The 27,185-nt window shown below is 40.0% G+C and overlaps 1 protein-coding gene across 4 annotated transcripts in view; it reads right to left on the bottom strand.

The window, feature by feature from the left end:
* Positions 1-27,185, bottom strand: part of Col24a1 (collagen type XXIV alpha 1 chain) — a 259,667-nt gene that overhangs the window by 164,892 nt on the left and 67,590 nt on the right. For all 4 annotated transcript variants that reach the window (XM_036190194.1, XM_036190198.1, XM_036190196.1 and 1 more), the window contains 7 exons: positions 24,169-24,222; positions 22,561-22,605; positions 19,536-19,589; positions 19,413-19,457; positions 19,120-19,173; positions 18,854-18,907; positions 14,093-14,146 (listed from right to left, as the gene is read on the bottom strand). In XM_036190194.1, the coding sequence (XP_036046087.1) occupies positions 14,093-14,146; positions 18,854-18,907; positions 19,120-19,173; positions 19,413-19,457; positions 19,536-19,589; positions 22,561-22,605; positions 24,169-24,222 (360 nt within the window). The remainder of the gene's footprint in view (positions 1-14,092; positions 14,147-18,853; positions 18,908-19,119; positions 19,174-19,412; positions 19,458-19,535; positions 19,590-22,560; positions 22,606-24,168; positions 24,223-27,185) is intronic.

Here is a 27,185-nt window from a genome sequence, read left to right as displayed (position 1 = left end):
CAGACAGGGTATGTGTGCAGCAAAGCAAAACCCATTTATAATGCTGGAAGCAGTCATGGACCTAGGGCCCACAGCTTCATATTCTCTTTTATTTTCCTTTTCAAATAAATTTATTGTTTTTTGAACTACATAGACATACATTTAGGCCTCATTGAGAAGAATATACCAGCTCCAGGTTCTACAATCATGCAGGGTACTGCCAACTCAATGCCATGTGGTCTATTATGTCCCTCAGGGTTTGCCTCAGCTATATTTGGTAGTGTGTTTAAGTCTTGCAGACCTTTGTTAATATGGTGTGCTAGTCAGAGTCCTTTAGAGCAGCAGTTCTCAAATTGTGGGTCGTGACCCCTTTGGGAGTTAAAGAACCCCTTCACAGGGGTTGCATATCAGATATCCTACATATCAGATATTTACATTACATTTCATAACAGTAGCAAAATTACAGTTATGAAGTTGTAACACAAATAATTTTATGGTTGGGGTCACCACAACTTGAGGAACTGTATTAAAGGGTCACCGCATCAGGAAGGTTGAGAACCACTGCTTTAAAGGAACACACACACATACATACACAATCATACATATATGATTTGTTAGAATGGCTTGTAGACTGTTGTCTAACAATGCCTGTTTACCAATGGAAGGTCCAAGAATCCAATAGCTGTTCAATCCATGAGGTTGGATGTCTCAGCTCATCTTCAGTATATGCTGGAATCCTGATGAGGTAGGCTCTAATGCTAGCGAATACGTGGACACACTAGCAAGAGCAAAAGCAAGCAGGCAGAGAGCAGGCTTCCTTCTTCCATGTCCTTTAATAGGCTGCCACCAATGTGGCCCAGATTAAAGGTGGCTCTTCCCACCTCAAAAGATCTGGATTAAAAGTGGGTCTTCTCACTTCAAATGATTTGATTAATTAAAATCCCTCGTAGGTATGCCTAGCCACTTGGGCTTTAGTTAATTCCAGATGTGGAATTAACATTGACAACTAGTAGCCATCACTAGCCAAGAATAGCCATCCCAGCGGCTATTTAGGACCAGGCATGGTGTGTCATGATCAAGAGTCTGTTTCTCTATTCCAGTTAGTTGTGTGCTCACAAGGGAGATAGTTGTATCTTAACTAACTATATTCCTCCACCATAACAACCACTCATTTATTTCTCACATGAATCTTCACTCCTGTGCATATCATACTTTTCCCAACTAGAATATGCATCTTTTTCAAAGTATGGGTGATATGTTAAAATATATTCTGCAATATTTATTGAGTATAGCTAAAGGCATAGTAGAAACTCAATACATACATTTTTATTTGCTGATTTAATCACATGTACTCTTTTAATACCACTTTAATCGTGTGTGTGTGTGTGTGTGTGTGTGTGTGTGTGTGTGTGTGTGTGTGTATGAGAGAGAGAGAGAGAGAGAGAGAGAGAGAGAGAGAGAGAGAGAGAGAGCAGTGCACACAGATGATGAAAGAGGGCATCAGATCCTCTGGAACTGGAATTATAGGAAGTTGGTTATAAGCTGCTGCTTGTAGATCCTGGAAACAGAACACAGGTCCTTTGAAAGGGCAGCATGCATTCCTAACCACTGAGCTATCTTCCTAGTCTCTATTAGCACCATTTTAAAAATGACAACTAAAGAAACAAATTCTTAACCAAATCCAAATCATCAAAGATATCAAGGAAGTAATTGACTTAAGTGAAAGGAATCTATTACATTAACATAATCCTTAACATAGGAGCCACAGGCTGGTGCTGGCTTGTTCTAGTTGAGTCTACTGAAATGGTGAAAGGAACATGCAATAGAATACCTCTATTTGATATTAACAGACTTGCCAAACTATTCTTGGTTTCAAATGAAGACCACCCGGATAGACAAAGAGGACCCACTACTTGGCCCTGTTCCTTGATTAGTGGCCTTGACTCACTTTTGTGATAAGTAGCTGGCCCCATTTACTAAAACCAGCATCACAAACTCAAATACTTGGCAAGAGCAACAGCCCAGGGGACTTAACAGCTGAATCAACAAACACCCTCACTCTCCTGCTACCATCTTAGCAGCCTGTGTGTGAGCTGGGCTCATGACTGATGCTACTATGCCTAGAGACACTGCAAAAATTCCTGAATATCACTTATATATTTCTATTGAAAGTATATCTGTAATACTACTCTATGAGGAACAGAAATGCATAGATCTCCATTTCATTATTACAATGACTTCATAAATTGATGGAACTAAGTCAGACTTTAAGAGCGGATATATTTTGAGTATTTTAAGGGGATTTTTATCCAGATAACCTTTATCAAGGGGCAGTTCCCAGGAATGCTGATGGCAAATACCACCACTCAGGACAGCTTCCAAACTCTTGGCTTTCAGCAACTACACCTAGGACTCAGAGCTTTCTGTCTGTAAAGAACTAGTAAGAACTGTTGGTCAGTCCTTGAGCAGATACCTGATCTCATGGTATAATTAACTTCAGGAGTATTGAATTTTCCAGTCATCCATGGATTTTTCCTTGCTGAACATGTGACACTGGGCATGGGATCATCACAGACATTTTGCTATCTTAGTTTCAGGTGTCCATTCCAAGTTGAAATGGAGATGTCTTTGAGAGAGAAATACATCACTTTTAAATATCAATCACTTACTGCTCAGAATGAAACCTCTTTATTTGGTCCATCACTAAAAACAGGCTGTAACTGAAGGGCAAATTATACAAAGGAAAAGAGCATGGTGGTTGTTTGAGATGGCTAAGAAACCATGCCTAAGAGAGAACAGAGATAGAGTGTAGCATGAATATCAAAGAGTCTTATTAATAAGATCAAACCTGAGGCCAGTTATTGGGGTGAAAGCTGGAAGATCAGAGAAGCAGAACAAGCCATAGCTACCTCATCTCACCAGTTCCTCAGCTCATCCTGTTTCCTCAGGCTGGAAGCCTCTGAGTCCTCATCCAGAATGGGTCTCAGCTGAACTGTGCTGCTCCAAAGCCTATAAGCTTAACCAGCCAAATGCTTAACCAGCCAAATGCTGCTAGTTTCTGGTCTTCACGCCTTATATATCTTTCCCTTTCTGCCATCACTCCCTGGAATTAAAGGCTCGCTTTCTGGGATTAAAGGTGTGTGTCTCCATGCTGGCTGTATACTTGAACACACAGAGATTTGCCTAGCTCTGCCTCCCAAGTGCTGGGATTAAAGGCGTTCACCACCCCCACTGCCCAGCTTCTGCTAAAGCTTGCTCTGACCCATTTTCTAGCCACCATTTTGGGCTTTGTATCTAGTGTCTGTCTGTTCTCTGACCCCAGATAAATTTATTAGGGTGCACAATATTCTGGGGAACACAATACCACCACATTTCCCCTTTTTTGTCTAAAATTTAAAAAAAGCGTGTGACTAATACAAGAAAAACTATTCAATAAGTATATACAATATATACAGTCAAGAGTTACATTAACGATGTCTAGTCCATTAACATTTGACAGATTCAGACAAAAAACTCCATTATGTATATTTTGACAATGTCCAGTCCAGTAACATTTGATAAACTCAGACAAAATAAAATTTCATTACTTATCCTATCTTTTTCTTTTCATAATAGATTCAGTAGTTTACCTTTTGTCATTTTTATATCTTCCCCTTTTTCTTTTCACAGTAGATTCAGTGATCTACCCATTTACCCTATTATTCTTCACCTTTTTTCTCAGAGAAGATTTATATATATATATATATATATATATATATATATATATATATATATATATATTCTTTTTTTAAAACAAGAACTCTATTTTTGGTTTAATTGTCAAGTCCTGTATCATTTGTCCTGCCACTGCATAATGAGAAAGTGCATGGCTTGTTTCAAGTCCTTGTTCTAGTAGTCTGTCAGGCGAGATTGGGAGGCTAAGAATTCATACCAAAGAGAGAAGAGAGAGAGAGAGAGAGAGAGAGAGAGAGAGAGAGAGAGAGAGAGAGAGAGATTGGGAGGCTAAGAATCCATGCTCAAGAGAGAAGACAGAGACAGAGACAGAGACAGAGAAACACACAGAGAGAAACAGACAGAGACAGAGAATGGAGGCTAAGAAACCATGCCCAAGAGAGAACAGAGATAGAAGGGAGAGATTGGGAGGCCCAGGAAAGAAATTATTATTTTTTTAAACCAAAACTACAATTTTCTCTAAAGATTAGAGTGTTCCTAGTCTTTCAAAGAATGGTTCTCTATTTAATTTTCACTTTGTCAAATATTAAATACAGTGCAAGTAAACTTTTGGCATATTGACCACTAATTTCTAAAATATAAACTACTTGAAGATAGGACATAATTTAATTAACCTCAGCATTTGATTTTTAGTGATTGTTCCTAAAAGATCTATTGGAAATGAACAACATATTAGATTATCTAAAGGGAAGGCTGAAAGACAGGAGTCTGGTGGAACTCTGAGTTTTGAGAATCAGTCAATCACATGCATACTTTTTGGTCATATATATGTATTTGGTGTGTATGTATTCACACTTGCATGTATACATGTTTTGGATAAGGATGAGGAGGACATGAGAGATCAACATTGCAGTCAAAGACCTAAAAGATACAGGGATGGAGGCTGCTATTAGAACACTGTTTATTTCACCAGGGAGTGACAGGAATCTACCACGGCCTCAGCTGCAGCTGCTGGGTCAGATGTAGTGTCATTGTGACAATAGATTACTAAGACTTCCCATCTTTGCTGTGTAGTTACTGATTTAGCAAATGTATTCTTTTCCTTTATAATTATAACAGAAAATGAAAAGTTTGTGTTCAAGTGGGTTAGATAATAGTCACTTATAGCTTTCCTGTGTTCCTAGACTTCTGCTATAATAATACTGTCAGAAGGAGTCTGCACTATTAGCATATGCTACATAACAACAACCCAACCCACTAAACATGTAATACAATACTGAATGAAAAATATTCCAGATAGTGAGAATAAACTTCAGTAAGTTTCAAGAGATGGCCAATTCTCTGAGGTCTTATGAGTCCAGTGACTATAAATGTACTGGACTGTCCTACAGGACAAATTAAGCACACTATTATACATTGTGTCACCAAAAGGAAGGATAGGCCACTTTGAACTCTGAGATCAAAAACATCCATATATAGGAGAGCCACTCTTTTCCATATACTGAGTACTCTGAAGATTGCTAGTTCAAGGGGAACCCAATGCAGCTCTGCCATTAATGCAGCATTCCTGAAGACCCTGCAGCATTAGAGAAGTGGGAGATGCAGACAGATGCAATATATCTCATGACAATCTTCAGAAGAGAAGCATGTTACCTTTAGGAGTCAAGAGTGAAGTCATGTAATCCACAGCTGAAAATAATAAGATTGTTGGGAAATAACACTTGGTGTCAGTAGGTCTTGGTAGAGCAAGAGGGCTTGACCCTGAAGTATCAAGTGAATCTACATCCAATACTTCCCAGTATTTCCTGAATTCAATGGGAATTGCCAAGTCACAAATTGAGATGGAAAATTCTATAACCACAGTTGAATACAAACAGGTCCAGGGGGGGGGGGGCACAAAAAAACTGTATGTGGAGATAGCCTAGACTTCCAGGTTAGCTCTCAGAGATGCATCAGATCATCTTTTACACAAGACAATATATGCTGCAACAGAAAGGCAAGAATTATGTACCCAGATGGAGCAGGAAAAAAGGCTGAGCATGATCTGCTGTGGGTCAGCTTCAGTGGGTGTCATCGGGAGATGGACAGCAATTTCATGACACAACTGTGGGCATCCCAAGTTACATCAGGGAGGGAAGAATTGCTTAACAGGTAGATCTGTGAGCAGGTTAGCGGGTCATTCTCTTCCTGGATGGTAGAGCTCAAAGGTCCAAGTAGAAGAGACATAGAAGAGAAGAAACGAGTAAATAGCTGAAGTCATAGAAGGGATATGTAGGTCAGTGCACTAAGGGCAAAGGATTTTGTATCACATATTAAGGCCCACTAGGAAGTACACATCAAAGACCATCTAAAAATCAAGTGCACACAATGTCTCATCTAACTGACATTGGCTAGCCTTTCTTCACTGGCAAACTTCAGACTAGATTGGGTAGTAGATTGGGTAGCGTCTGAGGAAAACAGACAAGGTAAGAAAGACATGGGCTATATGTTGGTCTGAAAAGTGGACTTCCCTTTGCCAAGCTGGATAACAGTTACTGATGATGCTGTTAGTCCAAACTGTCAGCAATAGAGACAAACACATTTGCCAATATGGCACCATCCCCCCAGGAAGCCAACTAGCCACTTAGTGATAAGTGTATTACACTCAGTTATCAGTGTCTTCACCTACAATGGGAACCATTTGCTTCTACTGCATTTGAAGCTTCTACTCTACTATACAGAATGCCTGATCCATAGTATCCCATTCCACAGATCACAGCCTCTGAATCAGAGCCCGTTTCACATGGTAGGAGAGTGGGCCCAGGATGCAATCTTCTGGCCTTGAGCTGTCTTGAAACAGAGGCAGCCTTTCTCATTGGACACTGAAGCAGCCTTTTAAATAAGGTTTAACAAAAGTGGCACATGGTGTATTCATTAAAAACCCTCTACAAGGCACTTTGCCTCAAATAGTGAAGATATAAGAAGACCAAGAAGTTGGAGGAAGTGTGGTTCTATTTACCATAATTCTCAATGATATACTGATTCATGTTTCATGTCACACAATCCAAGACCCTACAGTGTCTGAGGTCCTGGCATCCAAAAGTGTCTCTCTTAACAAGAAACACCACAAATTCCTGGAAATTTTAAAGTTATGGCTGCCTCTGGGGCTCTTTGAACTTCTTGTGGCCATAAATGAGCAAACAGAAAGAAAAGTCATTCTCCAAGCATGCCTAACAGATCCTAAGAAACATAAACAAGGTGATGACTTTTACAAAATAAAGCAGGAAGGAATACATATGAAAAATTAGGGGCCTCCTGGGATGTGTCCTTTAGTTATGAAAATTTAGCTTAGAGCACCAGTAAGATGCCTAGACCAGCTGAGGATGAGAAAGTATAAGGTGGCTATGGAGGATGGAGAGAAGGAGGACCAATTGTGCTACCATGGACAACTGGATTGCCAAGGGTGTAGTCCCTCTTTTAAACTTAGGCAGATCAAGTAGACTCTACATAAGTAAAGATACAGCAAATGTAAATATGCAAAAAGGAAAGGCAAGCTTTAATAGACTAGAACTTAACATCTGATAAAAGTACTATTTTCTTGTCATATAAACATTGAATATTTTAAAAAGTGAACAACCAATGGATCAAATAGAAAACAGGATCAAGTTCAGTAAATCAGAATGACAGCTTTATCACAATGCAATATAACCTCAAGCGTATATTACAGTGAGAAGAAGCCAATCCTAAATGTTCTCTACTGTAAATCAACCCCACATGACACACCGCCCAAACAGTGGAGACAATAGGAAGATAACCACTTGCTGTGGTTTTCAACATGACTAGGAAGACTACAGATGATGTTTAGGCCAAGGACACTGTTCATGAAACTACAACGATGGAGATGTGCCATTATGAATTTGTCTAAACGCTTTCTTTTTTTTGTTTTGTTTTGTTTTTTGAGACAGGGTTTCTTTGTGTAGCTTTGTGCCTTTTCTGGAACTCGCTTTAGAGACCAGGCTGGCCTTGAACTCACAGAGATCTGCCTGGCTCTGCCTCCCAGGTGCTGGGATTAAAGGTATGAGCCTTGAATGATATAACATGTGTAATATGCATGTATATTTAATCAAATGTGACAATCATTTCCAATTTTAAAAAATAGAAATTGATAGTTTTTGGTTTTTGTTATTTTTTTGAGCTGAGGATCAAACCCAGGACCTTGTGCTTGCTAGGCAAGCACTCTACCACTGAGCTAAATCCCCAACCCAATAGTTTTTTAATGTAGTCAAATATATACAAACTTTAATCCTGATCCCTGAATTTACATCAGGAGAAATCACTACATTTCCAGGGAGCTTAGGGGCCAGGCAAAGCCGTACAGTATTTCCAACTTTGACACGGTATTAGTGTCGTCATGAAGCCAGTCACCATGAGAATTGAGTCAGAGGTGCAAGAATCAGCAAGAACTCAAATAGTGTGGGTTTGCAAACTACACGATAGCACAGTGGCAAAGCCCTAGGAAGATGTGGTAAGTTTAACTCAGAAGAAATAGTAAGGTATCAAAATTTAAAATAACATTAGGAAATTAATGATCTTTATGTGCATATGAAAAAGCCTACTAGTGAATATAAAGCTAGAGAAACTCCACCAAAAATTGCAATGAAAATATAAAATAGAGCCAGGTGGTGGTAGTGCACACCTTAAAATCCCAGCACTTGGAGACAGAGGCAAGTGGATCTCTGAATCTGAGGCCAGTCTGGTCTACAGAGTGAGTTCCAGTTCAGCCAGGGCTACAAAGAGAAACCCTGTCTCCAAGAACCAAAATTAATAATGATAAATAATAAAAATTAAAAAACTAAAAAAATAAATCTTAAATGGAATACATTTTAAAAGAATTGTGCAAAACTACCATGTGGAAAAACTGTAAATATTCCTCAAAAAATAGAAAAGGATATTTGAGCAAATGAAAGATAGGCATTGTTCTTGGAGAGGATGACTCACTTGCATAATTTTATCAATGCTCTTTTAATCTATCAGTGTAAACTGTAGCCAGTAAAAACAATGATGGTATTTTTAATGAATCTAGATAAGACTGATGCTAAACTTTACATGGGAAAAATAATTCGAGTGTCCACAGGACAATTTTGAAAATGAGAAGCTAAGGGACTTTCAGCCATTCAAACATGCCACTAAGCTCGTGGTATTTCAAACATGGAACCTGTATGTGGGTAACGATTTAAGAATAGCGCAGTTCAATGCACTAACTCAAGTCAACTTTGCTTTTCTTGATACCTTGTGTCATAGCTGTGTGGAGTTGAGCTAGGAAAGGTTGGCCTCTGCCATGACATGTCTGTTACATGCATGATCTCATAGTAGCTGTGGCTCTGCACAAGGTCAAGAGGGTAGAAAGTTCCAGCATTGAGGAAGGAGGGGGTCCTTCACCCCCACGATAGCTGGAAGGCCAGTGGCAGCTGATGGCTGCTGAAGGGACAGAGTCACTTTTCTTTGGGGGAAGGTGCCCAAGTGAATGACTCCACACATGGGCATGTGGACAGCACTAATTGGACTCATAGAGCTGAGAGAGAGGAGAGAGGAAAGAGGAGGGAGGAGGGAGAAGAGAAGAGAGAGGAGAGAGAGAGAGAGAGAGAGAGAGAGAGAGAGAGAGAGAGAGAGAGAGAGAGAATAAAGTTGGGAGGCAGATACAAGATATGTTTTGTGGGAGTGGGAAAGAGTTGGAAGCAGGAGTATATACAGATATGAAAGTTTCAAAATAATAAAACCTAGGGGCTGGAGAGAGGGCTTTAGAGGGCTTGATACTCTTCTAGAGGATGTGAGTTTGGTTCCAGCACCAACCTGGCCAACTCACAACCACCTGTAACTCCAGCTCCAGGGGATCTGACACTTTCTGTTGGTACCCAAAGGCACTCATTGTCAGCTGCATGCACATACATAGTAAATAAAACCTAAAATCTTAAAAAAGTAAATAAAAACTAATACTTCATCAAATGTAGAGTCAACTCAGGTATCCAGCCAAAGGTGTTTGTTTTCTCTCAGTCCTAGCTGAGAATCCTTCACAGCCTCTTGCTATTATAAAATTTCTGCCTTTAGGTCAGATTCACCCTGCCCTCCCAGAGCTGTTTATTCTCTGCTGGCCTGTTCCAGCTCCTCTCAGACTGAATGGTACTGGAAGACTTCCATAGCAGATCTTATTAGTGGCTTTCTTCGTTACTTCACAGTATAAACACTGTAGAATGCTGTCCCCGTGCTCTGCTGCACTGAGTGGTAGCAATAATTTTACAAGGTTACTGAACCACAGAGCAGACAGTTTCCAGCCAGAGTGAAAGAATTCTCTGCTGCTCCCCAAAGCATAATATCTTCCTGGTTTGGCACCAGTTGTGTGCTGTTGAAACAAATGGTACTTCAGTGATAAACAACAGGAAGATTAAAATGCTTGTTCTCATCATAGTTTTTACTTTTTAAATTAGCGCTCAGAATCATGAGTTTTACTACATGAGTTCCATCCACACTCAGTTCTTGCTCATCTGTCCACACTCTCCTTAGCCCTTGTCTCCCTCCACAGCCTCCACCCTGCTCTCCTATTACATTTACCCTATAATTCTCTTCATCTCTTCTTCTTTCCCCTCAACCTTCACTTAAGACTTTTTTTTTAAATTTTTTTTTTACTATTGTCTAGACTCTAGTTCCCTGTCCTATCCTTCACACACTCACATACATAAAAATAGGATTTGCATATGGGAAAAAAATATGCCATTTGTCTCTCAACGTCTGGGGTAGTTCACTTAAGATAATAATTTCCATTACCATCCATTTTCCTACAAATGTCATGATTTCATTTTATGGCTTAATAAAATTCCATTGTGTATATATACCACATAAATGTGGTTACTGTTGCTGTTAATCACCCATGGGATACCCTAAGTGAACCCAACTCAGGACTGTGGGGGCTGGCCCTAAGCATCTAGATTTCTTTCCAAGTTCTTGGTGTGATGGTGATGTCCAGAGTGGTTGCAAAGAGAGTCATAGTTCCGCAGCTGGCACCATTTCATTGTCAAACTTCAATTCCCACTGGACTAAACAAGTACTTTGTCTAGTCCAGACTCCTAGTGCTGTGCCATCAAGCTGTGCTAACCGACATTAAATCCTCTCTCTGTTCTCAGGGCTCTCTTTCCTCATTCTCTGGTGTACACACAGCATCCCAAAGTGACCTCCTAAAAGCATAAACCAGGGGCTGGAGAGATGGCTCAGGGGTGAAGAAGTGTTGATGTTCTTCCAGAGCACTTGAGTGGGATTCCCTGCACCCAGGTTGGGGAGTTCACAACCCTTTTTAATTCCAACTCCAAGAGCTCCATCGCCCTCTTCTGGCCTCACAGGCAATTGCACTCATACGACCCTCCACCACGTCTAATCCTGGCACTCAAAATACGATCTCAAAACAATGATCAAGCCCCAGAACTCCATTTTCTTGCTTAGAAATCTTTTTTGAAATTCTTTTTCTTCTGCTGCTTTTACTCTCCATTTTAGAATAATGACCCACATTTCACTCAACTAGTCAAGCATATGTATAAAAACTATGTTATATCCCTCTCTCAAGAGTTAACTGAGCTGAACTGTGTGGCTCAAATGTTGTAAATTATATTCCCGTGTTTCTATTGAAATCATCCTTAACCTTTCGCAGATGAGGCCATTCAACCTCACTGTTAATCCTTGGCTCTACCACATTTATCCTTCTAAGTAATTAGAGGAATTAATTAGTCTCCCTGTAACCCCCCTTTATAACCATCTACTCTGTTGTCATGCACACATCTCAAAAAGCTCATCTCCCAGAATTCCATTTTCTTGCTTAGAAATCTTTGTTTGAAGCCTATGGGATAAACATAAACTTAACAACTAAGAACTTTTACCTGAGAAAATTCATCTATTATGAAAATAAAATCATTTTAAGCTTTGATTTGCTATTAAACATTCTTTAAATTCTTGAATCTCTAGTTACATTAAAGAGTCTAAAATTGATGCCGAAACCTGAAGGAGCCGGGCATGCAGACCCAAAGCTGCAGGATCTCTGTGACACAGGGCAACAACAGAATAACCAGGAGGAGTCCCAGGGAGGGCCCAGTGAAGCAGAAGCCAGAGGCCTTGAACCAGACCAATGACTCATTGCAATGAACACTTACAAGTAAAGGTGGATGGACTAAAGGGTGTACTGTGTGACTCACTGCATCACACTATGGCTTCCACACTAGGACATGTGTGGGGTTTTTTTTTCTTTTTTATGTTAGTTTTTGTTTGTTTGTTTTAAATTTTACTTTATTTTGGGGGGGAGGTTGCAAGAGCAGTGGGCACATGTGAAGAGACAGGGAGATGAATAGGATTAGGGTGTGTGGTGTGAAACCCATAAGGAATCAATCATAAAAATAAGTCTAAAGTTCAGAAGAATGAGTGTAAGTCCCAACTGCATTCTAAATCCTCATATTCATAGATAGGTGCAGCTTCACCCCTCATCAAAGAAGCTTCTTTTTCTGGCAGAGGAAACTATCACAGAAATCCACAACTAGTCAAAACACAGAGAAGAACAGACTGTAGGGTGCCCATCACAGACTGACGCATCTAACAACACAACCTGTATACCCAAGGCTCAGGGAGCAAGGCAGAAGGGTGGGGAGAGGTGAGAAAAACTGTAAGAGCCGGAGGACCAGCACATCTGCTGCAAGACAGTGCCTCAGATCCAGTCCCATATGTAACACGTGTTTATGAGCTAGAAGACACTGTAATCGTTAAATTGCCCCAAATGACTTGAGATACTACCGCTAACATCTCTGGAAAATAAAGCAGGTGATGAAGAAGAACAGAGCAGTTAGCTGTCAGGACCGCTCCTAAGCAATGTGGAATCAAAGATAATGAGGACAATGTTTTAACTATTGATGAAAAATGACAAAATTTCAAAGAAACAGGAAAAATGAACATCTTTGGATGATGCGGTAGCAGGGAAAGACTTTATGCAAAAGAAGATCGTTAAAATAACAGTGATACAGGAGTCAGAGCAGCCCTCCCCAAGACAAATGGTACTCGTAGCTCCAGTTACAGCCATTTGCAGGTGGACTAAGAACAATACTCGTTTAAATTAGATTCTGCATCCTGGGTGAAAGAAGTCAGGCAAATCCTATTTGTTCCAGAAAAGCTTCCACTAAACTTGATGGAATAAAAGGGGAGAGGTTCATATAAATAACAAACTTTTATTAACCTCAAGCTTTAATTGCTCGTTCAAAACAATGTCCTTCTCAGGACAGCATTAATATGCAGCTGCATTTCACACTCAACTACTTCCTTATCAACAAAACCAGGTGTAACGTAATGTTTGATTTTGATCTGTCATTAATGAATGTGTTGTAAATTAGAAAAAAAATAGTATCAGTTAACTAAAGAAATCACCAACCCCTGAAGAGTCGTTGTGGGCTAAGACCTGTGGTCTGCACAGAGGGAGAAGCCATCGTGCAGTCCTGTCCTGGAAGCTGCCTAGGGCTCTGCCACTAGGGAGTTGTTAGTGCTCTGGTTTACTTATTAAGAAGTCAACTTATTTTCTCGGCGTTGTGCTGCATCTGTGACTCTGAGTTAGACTTGGGGTATATTTATGAAGCTAAGAGAAAATGCAGAAGCTTTATCTCACACAGTGTCTGCAATTTATAATTCAAGAACATTTTACCCTTAGAGCTTCTGGTCTAAGAAGGCTTTCAAGAAAGAGTGGTTCCATACCAAGCCTGAAGCCAAGCTCAACATTTTAAGGAATATACAAACAAACTTGATATGTCTACTATAAGCCTAATTGCACTTATTCTAGATATGAAGTCCAAATTATACATGCATTTAGCAAGAATTGGAAGCATTTCATATTACTAATTCTGTGGAGTTTATGACTCCAATTTTGTTTACAATTCTTAACTCTGTATCATTGACCAGCTATGCACAAAAGACAAATCGGCTGGGATTTCATTGGAATAAAGATGCAGAGAGTCCAGAGTTTGCATCTTTAATAAAAACCCTGGAATACAAAATGTTCCCAAATCCTAAGACATGTGGAACACCAGTGGATGAGCTACACCTGACCCTCTGTGAGGGTCCCAGTCACAAGTCAGCAGTCTGGAAAACATTATACACATGTACCTTCTGGCCAAGCACATATGAAACATAAATTTAGATTAAATTCCCATTGTCATTCTGAAAAGGATTCAAAGCTTGAAAGTGTTCTGGCCCCGTGAACTTCAATTCATATTCAATTTCCTGTTTCCTTAGGATCCCTGATGGGGTAAATGTGGTCTACACTGCTCTTCATAGATAAACTTCAGAAAGAATCTGTCTCAAGCTTCTCACGAAAAGCATGTTTTTGTAAAAGAAATTTAATTTTCATCATTTTTTTTGTTTCAAATGGATTATCTTCTAATCAATGACTTACCTCTGGTCCTGGAGGGCCAGATGGTCCCTGGGGTCCTGGGTCGCCTGGTTGTCCCTAAAAGGGAAGGGAAAAATCAAAATAATGTAATAAACATAACTGAAAGTGTAAACCGGCATTTTGCAATTGAACAGCATTTAATTCATCATGTCAAACGAAGTTGTGACGACTTTCCAGAGATTTAGTTTGTAAGGTCTTTGGATCGCTCTTCCCATCACTTCCTGTCAATGCCCGAGAGCATCAGCCGCCTTCACTGGCTTCAGGCTTCACACACTCATCACAACACTGTGAAACTTACCTATATCTGATGTCTGTGGTGCAATACATACCTGCTGATGTTAGCTATACAAATTCACCAGTCAGGTGGCTCAGGCAAGAGACGTGTAGGTGTGAAAATGTGCATATGTGCATATATGTGTGTATATACGTACATGCATGTGTATATATGAGCATGTATGTGTATGTGCATGTCTGTTAATGTGTGTGCATATGTGTGCATGTGTGTGTGTGCAGGCATGTATGTGTGAACATGTGTGTGTGTGTGTGTGTGTGTGTGTGTGTACATATGTGTGTGTATGTTTCTCCAGAGACAGGATAATAAAGCAGCAGCAGGGAGTTCTAGAAGAGGGTTTGCGTTTTATAATCAGAGTCCTAGGGCACTTCTGAAACTTTCTCTCCTCTTTGCTACTGTAAGTGGCTTGATGGAATAATTGTGACTCACCTGGATTGAAACCCTTGTGGCTAGGTGTCTCTAAATCTCCCTTGTCTCATCAAAAGGACAGGAAGGACAATGATGAAGCTACACAGTCATTGTGAAGATTCAGGGAGACAGTGTCTGGACAGTGCAGAGCCAGGACACACAGGAGGATGATCATGAGCACTAATTAACCGAAGTGACAGTGATGGACTGTCCACTTCTTGCTAGTGTTCCTCACCCGGCTGTCCTTGCAATTCCCAGATCACCCCGATCCTGGAATTAAATGTTGAGGGCTTGGTTTCAGCACTTTGGAAGGTATTTTGATATTCATATTGAAGCTGTAAAGCTGGGCAGAAGATGGAAGGGGCAAGCGTCTGCACCGAGGCCAGGGAAGGCATGGGGCTGTCCAGGCTAACAGCGTAGACCAGGGGAAGGAGTATGAAGCTCTCGCTTTCATAGGAAAACTGCTGAGTTTCCTGCCTTTTTTCTAAGCCTCCATGTGAGCTTTTAATCTGATTAAACACGGCCTAAGACAACATCAGTTGCAGGATACAGCATGAGGGGACCCATTTCGCGACGACTGCAGCTTCCCATGTTGACCCGCTCCTTTCGCAGTGGGAAGGCCTCTGACATGAGACGTTCAGAACAACGGCCACACTAGAATCCAGATGGTTCTGGCACAGGCTCATTTCTGAGTGGCAGAAACAAACTTGTAATCCATCTGAGTCAGTGTACAAGGAGTCTTAAGTCTAAAAGGGACAAGCTCCTCTCTTAGTAATGGGGTGGGTCTCACTGAGGCCCTCTAGTGGCAAAAACCAATTAGGACGCTAACGAAGCACCCAAGAAAAAACAGCATATCCTCAGGCTTTTGACTTAACTGAACAGCAAATGTTAAAAAATAAATTGGGGAGCAATTGTACTAATATTTCATAATAATTATTTGTTTTATAAAACTTAAGTTACCATCTTCCTGTGGATGTCAATTTTCCTTTATAAAATATTTTACGAAGAATTTTCAAGTAGCTTTCAGAATGGTGCAGTGTCAAGTAAATCTCTATCAATAAGGAAACTTCCAGTATAAAAATGTTAAGGGGGCAGCAAGATGGCCCAGAGGCCAAAGCACTTGCCACCAAGCCTTGTAGCCTGAGTTCAACATGCTGGGGAAATCACATGTTAGACGAAAAGAACAGACTCCTATGAGTTGTTCTCTCTCCTCTCTCCTCTCTCTCTCTCTCTCTACACACACACACACACACACACACACACACACACACACACACACACACACACACACACGGGGTGGGGGAGAGAGATAGAGATAGAGATAGAGATAGAGATAGAGATAGAGATAGAGATAGAGAGAGAGAGAGAGAGAGAGAGAACACTACAATAGTCTTTATTTTCTCTAGCTCAGGGGGAGGAGGGTTCCCAACCCTTCCAGAGTGGTAGCTTTCCCTGATTTCCGAACTTGCCGAACAAAACCTCCCCTGTTCCAGAATGCACACACCTTCCACATCAGGCTGCTCCTACATCTGGAAAATATTCTTTCACGTTATAACTCAGATCCACTTGTAAGCAATCATAGCAACCAATAAAATCTAAGATGACAGAAAACCCAAGCTAGGACTGAGGAAGACAGTCTCAAGAGTCACTCCTCCCATGGCAGCAGACAAAGCTTTTAGATAGACACCAACTTGCATCACCAAGTGTGGCAGTTTTTCTCTTGATAAGCCCATTGATTTTGTGTAAACAATTTTCATAAAATAGGAGTCTCCTATCCTTACTGGAGAAGGTTTACAGGCCAAATATCTTGGTATTAGTAAGATGGAAATGAGTTTAGGCACCAAAGAAAAAGTTCTTTCATTAATACATCATAAGTGTGTGTTCATATGGGTGTGCATGAGTGAGCACATGCACGTGTGTGTGTGTGTGTGTGTGTGTGTGTGTGTGTGTGTGTGTGTGCATGTGTATGTGTAAGCCACAGGTCAATTTTGTTTGTCATTCTGAGGCATTATCCACCTTATCTTTTGAGACAGGGCCCCACATTGAGACCTGGGTCTTGCTGAGTAGGGTAGGCTGGTGGTCAAACAAGCCCCAGGATCATCCTTTCTTAGCTTCCCACCACTGAGATTGCAAACACACACACACACACCACTGTTGAGCTTGAACTTGGGTCCTCATGTTGCACATCCAACAGTTTATTTAATGAGCCATATTCCTAGTGCTTGTTAAAGTCAGTTGTGAGTCTAAGCTGACTTGAGCTCAAAGCATATATTTCTCAAAGACTGGTAAAACTACAAAAGGTCAACCATCTTCCTGGTAATGGAATCCCCACTGACATTAAATTATTTTATTAGAATAGTACAGGAAGGTGGACGGTGAACCAGCAAAACTCATTCCGACCATTTTCATCCCTCACCAGAAATAAACTTTATTAGCATTTGTTGTGATTTCTTTTATGAACAAAATATTAAGTTAGTATGTTAGAGGTAAAACAGACTTCTCTTAGCTTAGACTACAGAAAGAGCGGCAATGCTCAGTAAAGTCTCTTTCTCTTAAACTAGAGAAGTATTCATAAGCACTAATATAATCTGACTTTCATCTTAAACACAAGGAATTGGGCATTGTGATGAATCATAGAAGGTCATAGAAGGTCAAGTGTCAGAGCTGGGACTTAAACCCATGTTTTAATCTCTTAGTCTCATTACTCATTTCTCCTGTTATAAGCATGCTATGATATGAACTGGATCAAAGGTTGAGCAACTTAGCAATGTGAGCCTGAAGCTGACTTCAGTATCCTTACACCACCAACTGTAGAACAGGTGAGAAGAATATTGGGTTTATGTTTAGTACCTGACTTAGGTAACTGTGTTCTGCCACTTCTTACGACTTTCAAAGGATTTTAAAAATCTTCAAAATACAAAAAAGGAAGAAAAAGGAAGGCTCTATCCTCCTTTATCAGTCACCTCAGACACCAGGGAGTCTCTGTGGCTTAGTTCCAGCTCCTTTAATCTGTCCCCTGTCATCTTGACCGACTCTCCTGCCCTATTATGAATTGCTGAGTTGTCAAGATTCAACTTCAGGGCAGGATGGGCACATGGTTAATTAGGTTAATGGGAAATAAGAATAGGCCACCCATTGGCATGCCATTTGACAAATTGCAAAAAGTATTCTTTGGATTAAGTAATTCCTGAGAAATATTCACAAGGTACTAACTAAATGGCTTGTGTGAGACTCTGAAACAGATCCCTGCTTCCTGAGAGAAGGGGGCAGAATTAGAGAGAATCCAATAAAGTGCTCAGGAAAATGTCATTTGAATATTTTATTGTGTACTTTAATTCTACATCCAATTTCCTATCTATGATACCTTTTTTATAGCTATAAACAACATTAACTTTTTTTTTCTTTTTTAAGACAGAGTTGCTTTGTGTAGCCTTGGCTGTCCTGGAATTCATGCTGTAGACCAGGCTGGTCTTGAACTCAGAGATCAATCTACTGAGTGCTGGGATTAAAGGTATATGTCACCACTGCCTGACAAGTATTAACATCTTAAAACAGTCTTAAAATATGAAGCTCTAAACCAGCATGGCGCCATGATTGAGAGTCTGGGCTGTGGCATTCCTCATTACCTACATTCACTCAGGTGTCCACTGACCAGCTATGGGACCTCATGCAAGTTAATTAACTCTGTCTCAATGTCATTCATCTATAAAATAAATAGTGCCAACTTCATAGGATTGTTGTGACTATTAAATCAGATATGTAATCCTTACAACAATGCCTAGCACTTCCTAAAGAATAAGGCATAGGCAAGACCATTACCATTTTAAACATTCAGAGGTCTATTTTTAACTTAAGCTTTACTTGTTTTCTTTATGGCTTTGTTGTTGACATAGGGTAAGAATCAGTCTATGGAAGTCGTGCTGAAAACCTATGGGCTTGCTATCCCCTAGGACTGAGGAGAGAGCTGGTAGGCATCCACCTCATGCCATACATTCTGCTAATACCAGTAACAGCACCAAGACTCTGTGCTTATCATAAAAAGCAAAGTGAAGGTTCAAACCTACTGAAGGTCCTGACTTTCCTCTTGTCCCTGGTGGTCCTGGTGACCCAATGGTGCCCTAGAAGGAGAAATTAGAGGGAAAATGTTATAGTAAAGAAAACTTTCTACTTGTATACTTCTACAAATATTCATGGGTGTGTTTTAGAATTAAACATCATCATATTGATACCATATCCTTACAAATGCATGGCTGAAATAATAAGCTCTCCTTTTCTTTGAATCAATGCTTTTAGTTCTGCATTTTTATCAAATGAGTGGTGTGAAAGGTACCTTGTCTCCAGGATACCCGGGTTCTCCTGGCTCTCCTGTCATGCCTTGTTCTCCCTAGGAAGCACAATTTCACAGAGAGACAACACATTATAAGCATGGTGATGCACAGGAAGGCAAGTGTTCATTGTAGAAGAAAAACTATGATTTCCCCTACTTCTTAGAAAAACTAATATAGTACAAATTAGACTCTATAAATAAAACCAGAATATTTAATAATATCTGTTGACATGAACACAATAACCAGCTGGGGGGAGGAATTATCTCTGTGAAAATGTTAATAATATTGAAGTCACCTTATCACCTTTGATTCCATGTGCTCCTCTATTTCCCGAGAGGCCCTAAAAATACAAAAGGTGGTATTTTGTGACATCATGGAGAAGTTAAAGTGAAACAGCAACAAGCAAATAGAGCCATACCATTGGGCCAGGAGTTCCCGGGGGTCCAGTTGGTCCTGCAGGACCAACATTTCCCTGAGGAATGGTAAGAAAGATATCATTAAGCATGCATCAGGATTAGAAAGAGGGTATGGTACAGTAAAAAAGTTAATGAGCTGAAAGCATTTTGCCCAGTTTCAGCAACTTTTCTTCTTTTTTAAAACAATACTCAACTCTTAAACTCTAGGTATCCCATCCTCTTCCTGATTCTACCCGAGTCTACTGGAATCAGACCGTTCCCTCCACTGAGCTCTTATATTCCTTCTGTCCACAACATTCAATTTGCAGCTCTTCCCAGACAGGTTAACACCTTGTAGAAATTTTTAGAGTTAAGTTCCCCTCAAATAGTCAAATATAATAATCAACCAGCTTAGCTTTCTATTTTATTCATTGTTAGCTGTTGTGGGATATTCTTTTTGTACACTGTGAAGATGTCTGTGTTTTACCTCATCTGCCTAAGATTCCGTTCTGCAAAGAGCAGAATGGTCAATAGGTAGGCAGGAGAAGACAGGTTTCTGGTGTTGAGACCCAAATTTGCTTCTCACAACTCTGTCCTGGCTCCTTTGCCATTCTCCATCCTGATAACCACTGTTCAATCCTCTGTCAACAGTCCCCAAATTGTCAGAAAGTTACATATGTGACCGTGGCTGGCACATGCCTATACCTCCAGCCACTCTGAAGGATAAGGCAAGAGGATTGGAGAATTCAAAATCAGCCTGGGCAACACAGCAACATAGTGAGAGGACAGTTGTAAGACAACAAAGAACAAAAATTCAAAGCTAGGTGTAGTGGCTGAGACCAGTCACCTCAGCACTCAGGAGTCTGGGGCCAGCCCTGGTTTCACACTGAGGATGTTAGCTCTCAGGGCTCTCATCCAGGGAAACCACATCTCCAAAAGCAAAGCAAAAACTGAAACTTTTGTTTCTGAGATTCTAAAAATGTCATCAGTTTAAGCTAGAGTTCAAATGATCAAGCTAGCATCATGGCCCCCTCTTTTAGATACCCACCACACTTCTATATGCCCCTCCATGTTTACTCACTTCCTCCTTTTCCTCTGCCTCCTCGGCATCCTATACTCACCCAGAATGTCTATTCCCCACTCCCCAGCCATGCTCTTCCTCATGACATGTTCCAAGTCTTTGAAGATAGAATGACCAGTACCAAATGCCCGTAGTACACGTCTCCCCCGGTCTCTTAATCTGTACATTAGCTGAGAGCAGACACCTGTGCCATTTTCCACCCTATCCCTAGATTCAACCTAATAAATGTGATGTAACAGTTTTGATATAAACTGTGGAGTGGATACTGAAGGAATTAACTTTAAAATATGTTTTTATTTTATACAGCAATTTTTAGAGTTCTAGTTCCCAACATTTTCTTACTGCATGGGCAGTAGTCTACATTGACATGATACAAATTTCAGAATGGAAAACATGACACTGGTAATTTTGGAAGAGCCTTAAAGTTTGTGAAGTACATCAGAGACAAATTATTCCCAACATGTTTAGTCCTGAAACGTATGGGACTGTTAGTAGCAAATCGTAATACTTTCCAGCTTAACAAATATTCAGGGGCAATCTCTACTTGCAATTTCAAACCTGTCAACAGGAAGCAGTCACTCATGTCACTAAGGTGGCTAGTTTATTCAAAGTTCATAGCTTTAAAGTTGATATTAGCCTAAAACACACAATAAATTTCTGTATTTTTGGAACTGTTCAGAAATTATCTAATGATGGAGAGTCATTTTACAAACAAAAAGACTTTCTTTGTGCTATTTTTCACAAACAATATAGAATTCTTAAATTTTGTCTTAGTTAAATTTGTCTCAAAATGCTTAATCTAGCACTTGGAGATGAATGTATTTTGAATGCATGATATCTAATTTTACTTTTTTGTGATTCTAAAAGAATCATCACTAAGATCAGGAGATATCGAGAAAAAAAGCTATGAAGAACTCACTAAAACAGAAGAATATAAGGTAAAAATGGAGTAGTAAATACAGAACCATTATATTAGCATATCAGAAATTACGTGTCAAATTCTTGTCCTGAAAAATTATTGCCTTCTAAAAAGCAATGCATGGTGACTTTAGAGTTTCAGCTCACCAAGGGAGCCCGAAGGTCCTTTGCTATTCCCTACCTACTGTAGTCCCTGCTGGGAGAATCTCGAACAGACAGAAGATGCATGGGAACTTAGTTGAGCGTGTCTGGGCTCTAGCGCCAGGGGTGAAAGTAAGAATAACCCACAAAGCTATAAACAGCAGATAACTTTTTCTGTTTTTGATTTTTCAAGACAGGGTTTCTCTGTGTAGCTTTATGCCTTTCCTGGAACTTGCTTGGTAGACCAGGCTGGCCTCGAACTCACAGAGATCTGCCTGGCTCTGCCTCCTGAGTGCTGGGATTAAAGGCTTGCACCACCACCGCCCAGCTAGCAGAGAACTTTTGAGTCAAAGAAAAAGATCAAAAACACATCTTCATTATATTAGACAAAGCAGTCACCAGCCACTTCATAGAAGTTCATATGAATGCACTATAGAAAGGAGCGAGTTCTGGACTTTTCAACCATGCTGACCATACTCCTAGGTGAGCACATCAATAGAGCAGTTAAGCAAGCAATGGCACACTAAAAGTGGGTAGAGAAAGCATGAGCCTCTGTTGGTCTTCAACTGGGTAGTAAAGGGGATTCTCACAGGAAGTGGCTCTTCTACATCTTACACTTTTGAAGAAACTGAGTCCTGCTAGTGTCTTTAACAAGATAGTCATAGATTTATCTACGTATACATACACTCATCTAGAGAAGAAAGCCATTTTAGCTTACCACAAAAGCAACAGTTATCTTTTTGACTTATATTACTAGTCTAATTTTCCTGTCTATTTCAGAAACATGTTTAAGCTGGGTTCATACAGCAACAACATGAAAATTCACTTGACTAAGTTTTCAAAGCACATCTGACAATTTAAATTACATAATAAACTATTTCACAAAAATGACATTTAGTGATACTCACTGTAATACCAGGAAATCCAGGAGGCCCAATGCCACCTACAAGCCCCTATTATGAGAGAAATGTACAAAATGTGTTCATTTTTTATTGCAATCTGCTGAGGGATTTTCTGAAATGATGACACATATTTCCAGGAAACAATGTGAAAATTAACTTCCATTGAAAAACAGAAAGTACTTTCTTCTTTCAAAAGTATTTTGAGACGTTAAAACTACCCTCTAGGTTAGGGTATGTAATTCTCTATGCCTTTTAAGTATTTAATAAAGAAGAAAATAAATCAATAATCAACAGTACAGACATATTGGTCTGTATACTGCATGAAAGGACAGATGGTCAGTATATAGAGTTTTTAGGAAAGTATTTTCAGATGGCCAAAAAAACTCACATCTTTTGAAGAATGTTGCTTTAAATTTCTACCTTTATTTTAATGTTAAAACAGAAATATCTGATTTTTTTATCATAAAAATCATAATGTGATGTGTCACTAAATTTACAGGGAATGAGGGAAAGGAATGATCTCCCTCAGTACACTGTGATTTACATTTGAAACACATACATGATAAATTATTGAAAAAAACCCACAAATTACACTAAAAACATCTACTTTACTTTTGTATTTAAATGTTTAAATGATATTAAAATAATTATGATATATTTTATATAGAAAACATATTTTGCAGAGCATGTTTTAAACATGCTGAATCCAGCTTTAATAGCTCCCAGGGATATAAAACTGCCAAACTATTAAGTAACGGATTAACATGAGGTCTATAAGTACACAATAGATATATTTTAAAATCTAAATGATGTTTACTTCATTACACTTGATATTAGATCCCCCTAGAATTATGGGCATGAAAAAGTTGGTAAAGATTCTACTCAAAATATCACTCAAATATTTAATAACTTAACCTGATTCAGTTTAATTTTCTCTTAAATCCCATGGCTTAGGCACAAGTGAAACCTTAGCTAAACCTACCAACTTACCTAACTAATGTTCATTTGGACAGAGAACTTTAAAAAGAAAGTATGTTTATAGTCTTTGTGATACTGACTCACTTATAAATGTAGGAACCAGTCACAATTTAGAACACACAAATTTTGCATTGATTCTAATCATTTGAAAATCTGACAAAAATAATACGTGTATGGCATAGACTCTTCAGGAGGAGAAAAAGTGAGGACAATTTCCCTGGAATGTGGAAACCAGCAGGCCATCACCACTCTCTTGAGGCAATGCAACAGTTCTTTAAAGGCACCTCTTCCCCCGTCTGAACAGTGACATGAATAACCCAAGCGGAAGACCTCTGTGCAGAACTGAGGAGCACAGTTACTGCCTTCACAAACGAAGGTCAGTGTTGTGTCATATTTGCCCAAGTGACTCAAACACGGTTAAAGTGATTGATTTTAATGACTGTCATGACAGAGGTTTATCCAAACAACTCTGGGTTATTTCTCACACTGAAAAGTGTCAGACCAGAGTGTGTGCAAAGGTGTGGAAACTGCCCCAGCTGCGTCGTTTGTAAATATGCTCACAAGGCTGCCACGTGCAGCTGCCACAGAGCAGGAGTGATGTGAGGCTGTCAGGATGGACCATCACAAGGTACTCACAGGACTACCATCCAGACCGGCAGGGCCTCTGTCTCCAAAGTCACCTGGAAAGCCCTGCAGAGAAACAAAGAATGCCACCGTCAAAGCTGAAATATACAAAGAACTCATTTCACTGGCTTCTTTTATATTTCACATTATAACTTCTTTTTTTCTCTTTTATTATTATATTTATTTTACATCCCACTGCAGTTTCCCCACCCTCCTCTCCTCCCACCTACCTTTGTTCCCGCCCCCCAATCCATTCCTACTGTTTCAGTTGAGGAAGGGGCAGACCTCCCACGGATATCAACAAAACATGGCTTGTCAAGTTTCAGCAGGATTAAGCGCCTCCCTGGGTGTTAAGGCTGGGCAAGGCAACCCAGTGTGAGGAGTAGGATCCCAAAAGCCAGGAAAAGAGTCTGAGGCGGCCCCTGTTCTCACTTTTAGGAGTCCCACAAGAGGACCAAGCTACACAATTATAACATATATGCAGAGTGCCTAGGTTAAGCATTTTGTAACAGAAACTCTGTATTTCCTGGGTCTGGGGACATAATAAGTTGGTAGGAAGCATGCTGCACCAAACCATGTGAAAAAGCCATGGTATGGTGGTGCACATTTATAATCCCAGTGCCGGGGAGGCAGAGTTAAGTTGATCCCTGAGATTCCCTGGCCAGCCAGCCTAGCCAAGCTGGTGAGCTCCAGGCCAGTGTGCAATCCTGTCTCAAACAACAAGGTGAATGGCCACTGAGAATGATACCTCTTGCTTGCTTCCATGTATGTGAGCACACACACACACACACACATACACAAATGAGCATGCACGTACACACACACACACACACACACACACACACACACACACACACACAGAGTAAAACAGAAAAAAGTAAATTCCCTAAATCCTTATCTGTAATCCAGTTTTTGGACTAAATTTCATTGATTTTAAAAAATAGTATTTCTATATTTTATGAACATTATTTTATATACCTCATACTATACAAATAAGAGCAAAATAATAAAGATAGAATTTTCTTATTATTACATAGTCACCAAATGAGAGGGAACATAATCAAGATTCTGTCTAATTCATTAGCTACCTTTGCTGCCCCATGTGGTCCCTAGGCTAAACTAGAGAGTATCTATCAGCAAGCACTTTCCATATCTTGGGCTTTAGACACAGTGTAATGTATGTATATCTAATCTTCACAGCAGGTCTATTTCATGGATCCTAGGGTCCTCATTTTGTATCTGAAGAAATTAAAGGACAGAAAAGGTAAGTTCTTGGCCCACAGTTAGACTGCAAACAAAGGTAGTCTAACTTAAGAATCCTTTTACAATGTTCTACCAAACAGCTCATTATTCTGGGATGAAAATATGAAAACTCAGTCTTTGAAGTGCAATTTTATAAGGGCAGGCACAACACACCTAAGCATTGCAAACATAAGGTGTTCACAGTGTGAAACACCTCCTGAGAATTCCACACTGTGAAGCCTTGAAGGATGACAGGACAATAAACATGAATTCTTTTATAGAATCACTCAGTACCCAGCTGCTTGTGCTGAGTACTGAATACAAAGGCTTTTCTGTAGTGATGTAACACTGATCCTTCTGAACTGTAAAAAGCACTTCAAAGAAGTTTTCATCATCATCATCATCATCATCATCATCATCATCATCATCATCAAAATTTTTCAGTCTGCGCATGTGTTGTATTTCCATAATGTATGGAGGGCACACATGCCATGATGCATATATGCTGGGCAGAGAGCCGATTTGTGGAACTGGTGCCCTCTGTGGGCTCCAGGAATCGAACTCAGCTTGTGTCAAATTGACATAAAACTAGCTAGTACAATGAGCTAATGCATTATATCTGAAAGTATTTGTGATAGCCAGGTAATGAAAACAAAAGAGGAAAAGTATTGCATAAATCTTATAAATTAGAGATGATGGAAGTTTTTCTGCAGTGAAATAATTAGGAAAGTGAGACACAGTAAGTGATTCCCTTAATGTGAAATGTCCACAGTAGGCAAATTCACAGAGACACAAAGTGGAGATGTGGACGTAACAGGAGGAATGGAGGTGCTTCGGAGCATTGGGTTACCTTTAGGGGGTAATGAAAATGTTCTAAAACTAGAAAACATGATTAATGTCCAACTCTAAATACACTAAAACCCATCAAGTTATATAACAAATTTAAAGGGGTGAAATTTGTGTTGTGTGAATTATATTTCAATAAGTTGTCCTTAAGAATTAGGACTTAAGACATGGCTCATTCAATGAGGTGTTTGATGCAAAGCAAAAGGACCAGGGTTCAGATTCCCAACACATGTGAAAAGTTGAGCTGGGTGACACATGCCTATAACTCCAGCACTGGGAGGTAGAGATGAGTGGACCTCCTCGGCACCCATTGTCCAGACAGTGTTGCTATACCAAGTGCTCCAGGTCCACTGAGGGTCCCTGTCACACAAAATACGGTAGAAAGCGTTGAGAGAGACACCTAATGCTGACCTCTGGTCTCTGTAGAAACTCTAACCACTTCCACACACACGAACCCCACGTGTGTACCACCACAACCATTAACACAGATGTAACAAGCCAGGAACAAAGCTGGGGTACCATCAAGCGTTCTTGGACACTCACTCAGGACTGACGTAAGGAAGTGCCATCTCTGATTAACACGCCTGTCCCCACTGCCCACCTCCACCCGCCCCCCAACCCAGTCCCACCACAGTGCAGGGAGAGAAGTTACTCTCTGAAGTAGCTTCCCACAGTTTGTGATTTCTCCCCACAGGAGAAAAGAGAGGGAAAATGGAGAAAGGACTGGAGTCAGTTGCTCACCTGTTACAATTCCCAGACATCCTTCAAGCAGCAGCAGCAGCACCAGGGAACTTTCCTGCTCACTTCTGGTCACTGTCTAACACATATAATGCTAGTTGCTGACTCTTAACTTTATCCCTCAAGCAGTTTAGTTGAAATGACTGGTAACTATTTTATGATTTTAATATTTATTATTCAACAAATTCCCTTATTACAGATAG

Source organism: Onychomys torridus, chromosome 6 (genome assembly GCF_903995425.1).
Source record: "Onychomys torridus chromosome 6, mOncTor1.1, whole genome shotgun sequence".
Taxonomy (NCBI): domain Eukaryota; kingdom Metazoa; phylum Chordata; class Mammalia; order Rodentia; family Cricetidae; genus Onychomys; species Onychomys torridus.
This window is presented reverse-complemented; position numbering and strand designations above follow the sequence as displayed.